Raw genomic sequence first — 12,649 nt, 5'->3', positions numbered from 1 at the left:
CCAAAAAAATTTCTTTTGAATTTTTTAAATTTATAAAATTTTTGTTGACAAAAAATATTTTCAAATCCTAAATGCATTATTCGTTACTAAAATGCTTTAGAAATTTAATTAGACTTTGCRTAATTGACAATACTGTAATTGGCAGAGCGTTCTCTTATTTTCTCTCTCTCTCTCTCTTTTAACTAGAACACATTATCCACTCGCAGTTGCCAACTTCCACCTATACTTGCGTTTAGCGCACAATTCAAATATCCACAGAGAGCTAGACTCCTTMGTTTTCTCTCGCYYTYTCCCTCTCTCTCTCTATCTCTCACCCTTTAGACTGTAATAGTATTTTGCTTGCTTTTTCCGAGCTAGTTGCCTGAAATTTTGTATAAAATATCTAAATATATCTCATATATGTATTTTAACTTTCGTAAAGTGTTGCACACGACGTCAACAAACTGTTCTCCCTCCCCTTTAGCGTTATAATGTGCTTTGCGACTACTCTAGCACTCTCACTCTATATCAACGTTTTTCCTTTAGTGCTCCGCAAATCTACTAGTTTAGCTCAGCAACTTCTATTAGTTTACTTTAGTCATACCTGAAATATTCATTCTCTCTTCGTTACTCTTGMTTGATAGCATACCAGTTGTTACTTGTAATTAGTCAGTTCGGTTCATTTAGCAACAATAACAATAATGTATATTAAATTTAGGTTAAGTTTAACGTAATATAACTCTTCTGCTAGCTGCCTGTGTTAGTAACTGTTACCCTCTCTCTTTCACACACGCTTTCACTCACAAACTGTATACATAACTCTCTCTCTCTCTCTCTATCTAACGCTATCTCTGTCCTCCAACTGATTAGTAAACAAACACAAAATTATTGAATGAATTAATTGTTTGAAACAATGAAAGTCTATCAAACCAACTTTTTCTGTTTCAAAATTATTTGCTCGTTAATTAATTCAATGATTAATCGATTGAGTAATTGTTTAAATAGTGAAACTATTGTACGTTATATTTATATATATTCACTAAATTCAATTGTATGATAAATTGTTAAAACAAAAAAATTATTGTAATAAATAAAAACAACAACAATATTGTAAATTTGTAAAAAAAAACTAATCAATTAAATTGCATTCAATTCGTTTTTCGATTTTTAATCGATAAATTTTTTTCTTTTTTTCTTCTTTTTTAAATTAATTTCAACTTGGATTTTTGCGTTTACACAAAATAAATCGTACGCAATCGAATCGAATCGTTAATCAAACGAAAACGTAACGAAATCAAAATTTGCAAAATTACAAAAAAAATATTTGAAAAAATTTTCAAACTCAAAAAAAATCGTTTACACAAACAACCACCAAACAAACGTCTATTGCAAAATCGCATACAAAAAAATGCATCGTATTGAAACGCATCATAAACGTAAATTTTCGTACAAAAACAAAACCAATATGCATCTGAAAACCAAATTCAATGCAATGCGCTAAATTAATATGCTAATGCCAATGCTAATATGCTCATATGCCAATCACGCAATTGCAATTCCAAACCAAAAAAAAAATATTTGATACTTCAAATTTTTTTTATTGAATTTGCTCAAAATAAAATTTTGCAACTTATTTTTGCAACACGAATTAAATTGCCAAAAAAAATAAATTCTAATAAAATAAACAACACAAATCAAAATCACAAAAACTAATTTGCAAATCAAAAAAAAAAAAAATTGCACACAACAATTAACCGAAAAATAAATCAATAAAAAAAAATAAATAAACTCTAAACCAAATCAAATGCACACAATGACAATGACAAAGATGATGTTCCAGGCAAGGTGGACGAGAAGGCGACCCAACTGCATGCGATCGCCTCGCTCAAGGTATTGCTCGATGCAACGAAACCGCAACGCGGCGGCGCCACCACATCGGCTGCCAATCATGTCAAGATCAATTTGAAAGAGACCACATTGGCCGATCGACCCAATGGCAACATTGACACGACACTGGATTCGGTAAGTGGCAATTGTTTTGTTCCAATGTCAATTTACAACAACATTATGCTTTATAGATAATTATATGTTTATTATTATTAAATGTATGTGTGTATTTAGTAAAGAAGAAGAGTAAATTGTTCAGTAATGTATTGAAGCTGCTACAGTATATAGTAGGCATACTTTTAGTTAGTATTGCGTATAATTAAAAAAGTTCGCATACTTTTGGGCAGTGTTGGAAAAATATTGCAGCAAAAACGGTAAAAAATTGCTGTATTTAAATATTGAAAACCAAGCAATTTAAAATTTTTAGTATTGAACAGCATACTTTTAGGCGGCATTTGTTTTAAAAACAATTGGTTTTTTAATATTTTTGTAAAAMTTCAAGGAATATGCAAGAAATAWTATTAAATAGTTTTATTTTACTTCATAATGTTGCTGCAACGATGAAAATAAAACTATTTTAAATAATATAAAGCATACTTTTAGGTAGAAATTGTTTCAAAAGCTATTATTTTTTAATGTTGTTATACAGATCCAAGGAGTATGCAACAAATATTATTAAATAGTTTTATTTGTTGTTGCAAGGATGAAAAGAAAACTATWTTAATTAATATAAAGTCTACATTCAGGCGGCATTTATTTGAAAAGCATTTGCTTTTCAACATTTTTATGCAGCGCCAAAGAATATATAACAAATGGTATTAAATAGTTTAATTTTACTTCAAAATGCTGCAATATGAAGCATACTTTCAGGTGGCACTTGTTTCAAAAGCAATTTCTTTATATTTTTATACAGCGCCGAAGAATATGCAACAAATAGTATAAAAAAAATTTAATACCACTTGAAAAAGTCACTGCATCGATAAAATTAAACAGTTTTTAAATATTTGCGCCGAAGAATATGCAACAAATAGTATAAAAAAATTTAATACCACTTGAAAAATCACTGCATCGATAACATAAAACAGTTTTTAAATATTTGGAAGCATACTTTTGGGCAACTTTTATTATAAAAAATTAGCTTTTAGTATTTTTTAACCCACAACTGCGAAAAATAGGCAAAACAATATAATAAACAGTTTTTATAACACTCGAAAATGCCGCTGCACGGATAAAGTGCAGTTTTTAAATATCCAGTACACTTTTAGGCGGAATTTCTTATAAGACTTTCTAGATTTTGGACTATTTTTTACATTATAACTTAATTTGAAACGTAAATTCGCTCTACGCTGATGAYTAAATGTTGCTCCTCTCATGGGTGCAGTCTCTAGTCTACAGCACTTCGAGGAATTCTCGATGTTAAAGTACGTCACGAGACAGCAATATCTGCTCAGTGGCGCTACTTTTCTTCTCTTGAATTATATAGATCTTTAATTCCTTTTTCTCCTCCAAATTGATTAGTCCCCTTCCATAAAGTTTTTTCGATTTTGAGAGCGTTTTCGGTCTGTTGACGATTAGCCTATTCAGACCTCAGTCTGGTCTCAATATCATCATTGGATTCTAGAACTGCTTCCTTAGCTCATTATTCTTTTGCAGTTGCACCCTTTTCAGCAGTTATACAGCTGATCGATTCTCCGCATACCTTAATTTCGCTGCAACGTCGACCTTAAAAATACCCCTTTTCCTGACAGAATCACTAAAAGCAGCAACACTTTTGGCAYCTTTGCCTTAGCAGCAATGCTTAAGGTAGAGGATTTAGTTCCGGCTGCCGCTGGTATAGTTGTCTTAGTGAAGCTATTCTGAGTTTCAATTCCTTTGCTAGTCTAAGCTTTACTCCTGGACGAAACCTCGTTGCTGTATTTTGCGTTGGTGATTTTCGAGCTCGTTACAMACGATGACCTCTTCCGGGAACAACTTGTTCCCTTCGTCTTTTTACAGGAGATCCGAACTTCTTTAAAGTATGTCTGCTTGACAATGCCTTCCGATTATTATGGAGAGCGCTAGGTACACGTAAGCTCCGTTCCAAACTGGGCCCGCTATGTTGATCCTCGATWCGAGTCGAATTTCACTTCGATCCACCTCTTTCTGTACCCCCAACCATAGTAAAACTCCCCATCTGAATGCTTTACTATTGAAAATCTACGAATCCCCAGATAAAAACCATATCTTATTCGATTGTAACAGGAACACACTGCTACCAGAGGGGGATTTTTGCCAACCAATAAATACATACGCCAGAAACATTAAATTTTATGCCCAAGAGGAAAGGGTTTCATAGGAGCCTGGATCAAATCTGTACAGCGGACATCCCAATAGGCGAAGTCCCTTAACTCAGAACCTGTTCAACAAATTTCGACCAAGTKCCAATGACTTCATCTGTCAATCTCTAAGATATACTTATATATATTAATGAAATTCCGGCTGATTTTATACCGTATCTATCGGTCAATCTGCTAAGGTTCTCATTGAAAAACTACCCTCAATTTATTAAATTTTAATTAAAATTTTCGGTGGATTTTATACAGTATACATCCCTCACTCTGCGAGGCTTCTTAATCAGAGATTTGTAGCAATATTGTACTGAGTGAAAATAAGAAATTTCTTGAAAGAAATTTYGGCAAAAGATCAGTGCAAGAAATATGAAACGTATAATTTTTTTTCGCCAAAATGTATGCAATAACTTTTTGAGTCAGAATTTGGTTTGCTTAACAATTTATTGTATTTGTGATTTTCTGAAACGAAAATTAATTATGTCAACAAAAAAAAATAATACTTGTAAAAGTCTATTATTACCACAAATAAGACAGGAAATTGAAAAAACTTGAAAACTGATCTCTCACGGAGCAACATATCATGGACTCCGCATAAAAGTATGCTATATTAAAAGGAAGTTTGCATTTAAAATTTACCGAAYTAATTGTTTCAAAAAAATGTACGATGAATGAAGCACTATGCTCACTAAAATGTAAGCTAGTTTTAAAAGAACAAAAGATTTTGTACGAAAATGTCTTCGCTTCAAATACTGCACCTAATAATAATATAAAAAATACATATTTATAGTTAATGTCCTCCATTGAACTTTTACTGCATTATTTACTATAATGTAGTTTAAAGCTACGTTTTAGGAAGTACTATAGTCGCCAAAAAGTATGCTACATTTAACAGAACAAAACACTTTGTACAGAAATRCCTTCGTTTCATGTGCTGCGCTTAATAGTATGATATAGTTTCAAAAATATAATTTTGGTAAAAACTTTTAAACGGCAAATTTTTTTCGCCGCTCCCAAAAAGTATGCTATAAACGTCCTATGCATTATGAAAACAGCAAATTTCTTCTCTCCACTCTCAAAAGTATGCTATAAACGTAATATATCTTATGAATACACGTTATTTCTCAAAAAAAAAAAAAAACATTTCTAAAACTATTGCGTATTTGAATTAAACAAATAAGGCTAACAATTTCATCATTTATTGCATAAAAACTAAGTATTTACATAAAAGCATAAAATTTTGTCTCCCATCTTCTTAGGTAATTAGACGCGCATACGTAAAGTCACACACTATCCGCTGCATCTATTAACTCAACATACAAATTTATTTTCCACCGCTAGTCTATTTAAAATGCTCCATAAGCGTGTTTTGATTTCTCTATTTCACAAGTGATTTTGTTTTTTGCTGTCTGTTTTAAATGTATGTTTAGTTTCATGCGTCAAATGCATTTGTTGAAAACAATTTGTTAGTAAAATGAAAAAAAAGAGAAACTTTTTTTCAAATTGCGAATGGAAAGCATTTTTTTACTAGCAAGTCGGTTAGTTTATCAAAAATAAGACGTAATAAAAAAACAGTTATTAAAAAATAGTGTGAAAWTCAATTTGCTGTAGTTTGATGATAAAAAAGCACATATGAATTTGGTATGTGCTCGTTTATTTTATTCTAGCAACATTTGTAATAACTCTAGGTTCGTTGTTTTTATGTGTGCGTGTATTTAATTTTTCTTTTCACACACATCACACCCACACTCACACACGAATACACACGCGCTCACAAATACGTACACATGTATGTCACTACAACTTTTGTGCGAGTTGAAAAAYTTTGTATTTGAAATTTTCGTTATGCAAGCGCTGCTAGTAAAATGAAGTACGAACAGAAAGTATTTGAAATGCATAACTAATACACATAACCAAAGCATAACCAATGCTTAACTAAAACATAACCAATTTTTTAACCAAAACATAACCAATACACGCACACCTCACACTCACACACAGACTACGGGCGCTTGGAACTTGCAAGCTGAGCACCACCGTACTCTCTTACACATACATACATATTCGAAATTGAAATTGCAGAACACCGCTAAAGCAGTGCGAGTCACTTGTCCAAAGCCTAACATAAGAACCATAGAAAAGCATGAATGTCAAATACTAGTACACAAACGTATAAATAAATAAATTTTGATTAGTCGAAGATTTTGAGAATTTGATATATTTTCAYAATTCACTCATCATTATTTTATTTCGAGAGATTTTTGCTAATTTCAGACAAGTCTTCTTATAATCAACTCACCATGTTCTYAAAAAAAATTTAATTTCTTCACTAAGTCTTCAAAATATTATTTTTCTTATAAATCTCATACGAAAAATATTACCCAAACATAGTTAGTGGTTACCCTAAACACTGAAATTTGTCTCAATATCTACTAAAATGTCGTTACAGAATTCAAATCATTAGAATTTGCAGCTGAAATTCTTATGTCATCAAACTTGTGTTTTGACCGCGAAATAAATCACAATAGATATGTACTACATTACTACTACGAGCGATTGCTTCACTCAGCATATTTTCTGAATTCAAACCTCAACCAAACAGCTTTGGTCTTGTACTGCTACTTAGTCTCCATTATTATTTTTGACCTTAAGGTACCCTACAATGGGTCTGAAACTAGCCTTTGCTGCAGTTAATATATTTTCTCATTGGAAACATATTGGACTTTAGACAACCTCTCCGAAAAGGCGTGGGTCTCAGACTACTACTAAGATCATTTTGAAAAGAGACTAACCATAAAGTGCGGAAGTCGCCAGTACAATAACAATAATAACCTCTAACTATCACAAAGAGGTTACTAATTAAAAAAAACTTGGAAATTGACCTCTCACAGAGAACACAAAAAGATTTAAAAAAAAAAAAATGTATTGAGCAGGACCTGAGGGCTGTAAAGCTCAATATCGCAGAAAATTGCAATACTTGTAATAATTAAATTTTATGTACAAAGAGTTCACTTCAGTGCATCTTAATTAAAAGCCTTCTAAAAGACGGAAAAAACAAAACTTCTCAGCCGTTCTTTTCTAAATAGTTTCGAACCGGTCTTGCAACTGATGTGCAGTATTGTCATGATGGAAAATTATTGCCTCGTGTCTAGTCGAACAATCCGAGGGTTTTTCGGCAAGTGACTGCTTCAGTTTGATATCCGGCTAGAATCCGGCTAGAATCCGGCTTCTTCTTAACGTTTTGAAATGGCTGCTTGAGTCTTTGAAATCTCAAGCTAACTGAAAGCCCCCCCATCATCAAATTTTGTTCGCTAAGTCTCTTATACACATCTAGATGTGTATAAGAGACAGGCTAACTGAAAGCCCCCCCATCATCAAATTTTGTTCGCTAATATCGATCTTCGTCTTTCAAAACAAAACCACCAATTTCAAATCATGCAAACCACTTTTGGCTCGTTCGTGCAGCATTGTGTAGAGCATCTTTACCATAAACTTCCACCAAAGCTCAATGACTTTCGCGTGAAGTTGTCTTCATAAACTAATGTATGAAAACGCTGCTTCGGACATAAACCTTGATTACAAAAACTTATTTTTGTATGAATTTCAAATAAATAAAATTTACTAGAAGCGCACACAAGGACATTAACTTTCCAACCAATTTTCGGAATTTGGAAACAATGGAACAATAATTAAAGATATAATTAAGGATCTTCGTTATCGGCTAACTTATTCTTGGGTTAACTGCAAAACTACTCCATTATCTTCTGATATACATAACACTCATAATTTTCCTAAAAAGTAAAGGATATGGTCTTCGACCTTTAATCGAGATCTRATGAGACCCCAATAGCTTCGAAGTATGTTAATACATATTTCTTTCTTCGAAAAACTTAGAAAATAGGCATAACTTATTACCTTTTCAATAACACACTCCAACTACTCAAACACGAAACTGCCTTCTGGAACAAAAATATTTTTTTTAATATCATCCAAATATTAACTATGTTCCCTACCTACATATGATGATTTGGCTATACTCCATAATTTTTTATTAGATATGTCTTTTGTATTCATAATTTTTTCATTTTAGTTTAAAAGAAATTTCCTTCAGATAWATTTCTTTGAAGTCCGAGTCATTAGATTTTTGCTCATAAAAAATCTTCATAACTSAACACTCTCTAGTTCTAAATCTAATTCCAGTGAAAAATATTTCTGATTCTCTTTCTTCATCTCGATTTAGCACCGTATTTGTAATWTCTATAGAAATTCGAGCAATCCACTAACACACTCTCAAACAAAAACGCATACCTCTCTCTCACTCTTTCTCTGTGTCTCTCACTATCTCTTTATTCAGCAATGATGTCCACTCCCGTGTTGATTACGTAACCATTTAATGTATTGTATGTAATACAGGTGTTCTTTTATGTATGTATTACTGTGTGTGGGTGCTCGATAATTTAACAACTTTTAAGTTTATTTCAAAAATACATTTTAATTTAAGCAAAACCAAAAAACATTCAGGTATTATACTTCCATAGCTTTAAGGTAACTTTCGCTTAGATATAAATTTAGTTCATTATACTCCTTCAGTTTGAACAATTATATAGGCAAAAAGGAAACAAYAATTAACACATTATATACATTACCACAAAACATACAAACATAAGCATTTATAATAGATTTGAGACGAGCATATACGGATCCATACAAATACGCCTACATTTGACATTGCATAAAGCTTAAACTCAAGCATCTGCTCCGCGCATGCGCTGCTGCTTAGTTTAAAATGTTGATTATTCAAGTGAACCAGCTTCTTTTTAGCTTCTAATATTATTATATCAAAGCAATATTCTGTTTATCCCTTAGTTGCTCAGGCAAGTTACAGTACTAAACTTCGAACCTATCCGAAAGAGGTTAATATTATAATAAATTATAGAATTAAGGGCTAAGATAATTTTAATTCAAGCTATTGATAGTTCAATATGAAATATCTGAAATAAAAACTCCTGTGTCACTGTCTCTTAAGTACTTTAGTTTAGATAGTCAAGCCTTAAAAAACCTATTATATATGGAAACAAAACTGTTAACTCTCTTACTTAGTTTGTCTGCTTAGGTTAGATTAGATGGTTTATCTAGAGAGATCTCGATTTCGAACTTATAGAACTAAACAACTTTTACTAACTTTTACCACTAACCAAAACAAATTTGCACAGGCGTTTAATTTCCATTCCCATCAGTTCGGTGGAATGCCTAAAAGTATACGCTTCTAAGCGTTTAAGTCTTGATCTCCCAAWCGCGGKACAGCCAAGTATTGCTGGTTCTAAACTCATCTTCTTCCACACAGCTTCTGCAGATAAGTAATATTCTAAGTTTTACAGCATGTACACCAATAGGAGAATTGCCCAACAAAAGCCCCACAACTAGGAAGAGGCTAGCCTTACTGAGGGCAACAAGATTACAAGATCTCATGCGATCGATCTTGGGACATAAAAGATTTTGTGACAGCGCATGTACTGATGGTGGCACAGCGCTGGCCAAGCTCCCGCGAAGCCCAGCTATCTAGTGCTAGAACACAAGAGGACACGGGAGCTGACCCGCTCCATTATACTCGATGCTATAGATAGCGAGGTTAGGTTAATGAGTTCAGGGCTGGTATCGCAGCTCTGCTATCTGAGTGGATGGTCACTTCTCTGAAGGAAACCAGCTCTGCGAAGTAGTGAATCTACTTCCACCTTAATGGAAAACACTGAAATAGTCAGGAAGACTTAAGCTAGAATTGATAAAGAGCTCCTAACAGTAAAATCTCCAAAAATCTTCCACGAAAACCATGATCAATCCAAAAAGAAGCTCCCTGTCCCTTTCTTCCAACGGCGTCATACCACCCAATACCCTCACGGCGATATATGGCCAGAGAAAGGCGCCAAAGTTCAGTTTTCCGACTCAATGTTCCAAGTGATCCGGTATAAAGTCAAAGTGTAAGGATTTCCCACTGTTCAGACACGTGTTCGTTTAGGAACTCATATTCTCTGGGTTGATGCATAGATCTCTTTCGACTGCCCATTTTGTTACGACGCTGAGAAAACCCTACGTCAACTTAAACACGGTACTCAGGAACTTTCATTTGACCAAAAGTGCAATCACCCGGCAGCCTCTATCATCAAGTTTTTTAAGCAAGTCGTTAACCGCGAGGTTTCTCCGAAGAGGAGAGAGAACTCCATCTTGTGAGGTTGCCTTACTTACATTCCGTCGAGCACGTGTATTGCCCTATTCCGTTTCAATAACTCTGCCACCACCGAAGGCTTAAAATGAGGTATTTGGGATTTGATTCCACCCCAAGACCGTCCAGAGCAGATGCGACTGCTTTCCCTAGGACGTTTTTAAAACTCTCTCAATRTCAGGGAAGGACCCAACAGTGGATTTTTTATTCTTGACTTCTTCAAGTCATGATACTATAGTATGCAGAGCAGTATCCAATACCTGTCTTTACAATAAGTAGGAGTTCTTAGTCGAAGGGAAATCGCTGAGAATCTAATCTGACTCTTAAGACGGATTCTTTCTAGAAACTCTTTTCGATCTCAGTCAAAATTGCAAAAAAGGAAAGCAATCTTAGAACATTTCTAAGTGAAATTGCAACAAACAGACTAAAATCCATCAAGTATTATTAAATTATATTGTTGATATGAAAACAAGAGCTCAATAGATATATAAACTGTCTAGTTTCCCACGTTTTACTCTCCATGCTCAGTCCCAGCCAGAAGATTTTGTTTCCAAAGCTGAAGGAAGCGCTTAGGCATATTAGATTCGGTTTAAATAAGGTTGAAACATATGTTAATATATTAAGGAAGATTTCTTAACGATTTTTTTCTTTACCGATTAAGTATCATATTGAGAATTCTTCAAATTTTATTTAGCTAGTTGACGATTACTTAGTTACTCACTCCTTGTGGACTAAATTGATAACTTTTAATGACATTTACCAAAATGTAACCTCAATAAAGCAAACTGCTTAGCATTCAATACCAAATGCCACGTTGCCAATTTTCACACTTGCACATGTAACATTTAATATTTTAGTCCACTTGATTGAGGAGTGGTTATATTAACATATAAATATGTCTGAGTATATATGTGTGCATAAAAGTGTATATAGTCCCTTATAACTATGGCTATATAAATATCTCGTGGCAGTTAATGAAAACCAACTCAAGTGAGAACGCTCACAACTCAGCTGCCACAATTTCGTTAATTACGCCATCAGCATAAAATTAGMACGCGGCAAATGTGAGGCGTGATCTCTGGCCCCCTTTACCTACCTCTTACTCTAAATATAGYTGCCACTCTGCTCTTGCTTATCAACAGCAAATGTGTTATTTTATCGTGGTGGCACACTTGTGGCAAGTTTGCAGTTGCAACATATGCGCTGATTGTAACAAATTTCGTGTATGTGTATATGTGCACTGAGGCACACGAGTGTACTTTAATCTCTTTGCACATTAAGTCARCAGGACGATTATAACGTTAATTAGCTTGGATGTGTGCAGTCAGATCGGAGCGAGGGCGCGGAGGAGTACCTAAAACAGAATGCACACAGCAAAAAACACATGCACASAACGCAACTTAAAGTCATAAAAACCATTTTAATTTCATGCACAAGTACATAGTTATATGAAGAATATGACATTAGGAGGCTAAACACAATTACACCAACAGAGGGCTTGTGCCAAGAACTAATTTTTTTTTTTTTTTTTGAATTTTCTAAATTTATTTTGGAAATTATATTTCAAAAATGTACCATATTGAATATAAATAAGCATTTTTTCTATGTATGTACGTACTTGCTATAGTTTCAACTTTAAATATTTTTTAAGAAATGTTTTGCATTTAGATGTTCGTTTTTTTTTCGTTCAAAAATTAGTGTTTTTGAAATAAATGATTTTATTTTAGTTCTGCTACCACTTAGACTATTAATTTAAGACAGTACATTTCACAATTCACATTTATATATTTTAAAGATGGTTTTTGCAAAGACTATGTGTGACTATGGAAATAAGTATAAAAACACAAGAGAACACTTACGTCTTATATATGTATCTCAAAATTATTTAAGAAGTACTACAGATTGTTTTATTTATCGCAAGAACTTTCATCTCCTCTAACTATTTTCATAAATACGGAAAATCTCCAATATATTTTCACGTCGAAATGTTAAATTTATCAGACATATTAGTTGATGAGACTTTTAAAAAAATTACGTTGTTTTTTCTCTTTATTCAACGCTTTATAAAAAGTGCCGTTTCGTTCGATTATCTGTTTCCATCTAGACGGCAACTTCCCAATACCGCCCGTAAACCGTAGAAGCCCYCCTCCTTACTTGCGAAGAACTCGGACAGCCACTTTCCACAAGCCTCTTTTGAGTTCAACTTTACACCGACAAGGGCGTTCGCAATGGACAGCAA

General features: G+C 33.5%; 1 protein-coding gene across 1 annotated transcript in view; it reads left to right on the top strand.

The window, feature by feature from the left end:
• Window positions 1–1,387: 1,387 nt before the first annotated feature.
• The window catches only part of LOC108972330 (sodium/potassium/calcium exchanger Nckx30C-like), a 36,095-nt gene continuing 24,833 nt past the window's right edge, over window positions 1,388–12,649 (top strand). Inside the window, exons 1-2 of the mRNA XM_018938868.1 lie at window positions 1,388–1,415; window positions 1,820–2,001. Coding sequence (XP_018794413.1) covers window positions 1,388–1,415; window positions 1,820–2,001 — 210 coding nt within the window. The remainder of the gene's footprint in view (window positions 1,416–1,819; window positions 2,002–12,649) is intronic.

Source organism: Bactrocera latifrons, unplaced genomic scaffold (assembly GCF_001853355.1).
Source record: "Bactrocera latifrons isolate USDA-ARS-PBARC rearing strain unplaced genomic scaffold, ASM185335v1 scaffold_393, whole genome shotgun sequence".
Taxonomy (NCBI): Eukaryota; Metazoa; Arthropoda; class Insecta; order Diptera; family Tephritidae; genus Bactrocera; species Bactrocera latifrons.
Note: the sequence above shows the minus strand (reverse complement) of the source record. Positions and strands in the feature narration are given on the sequence as shown.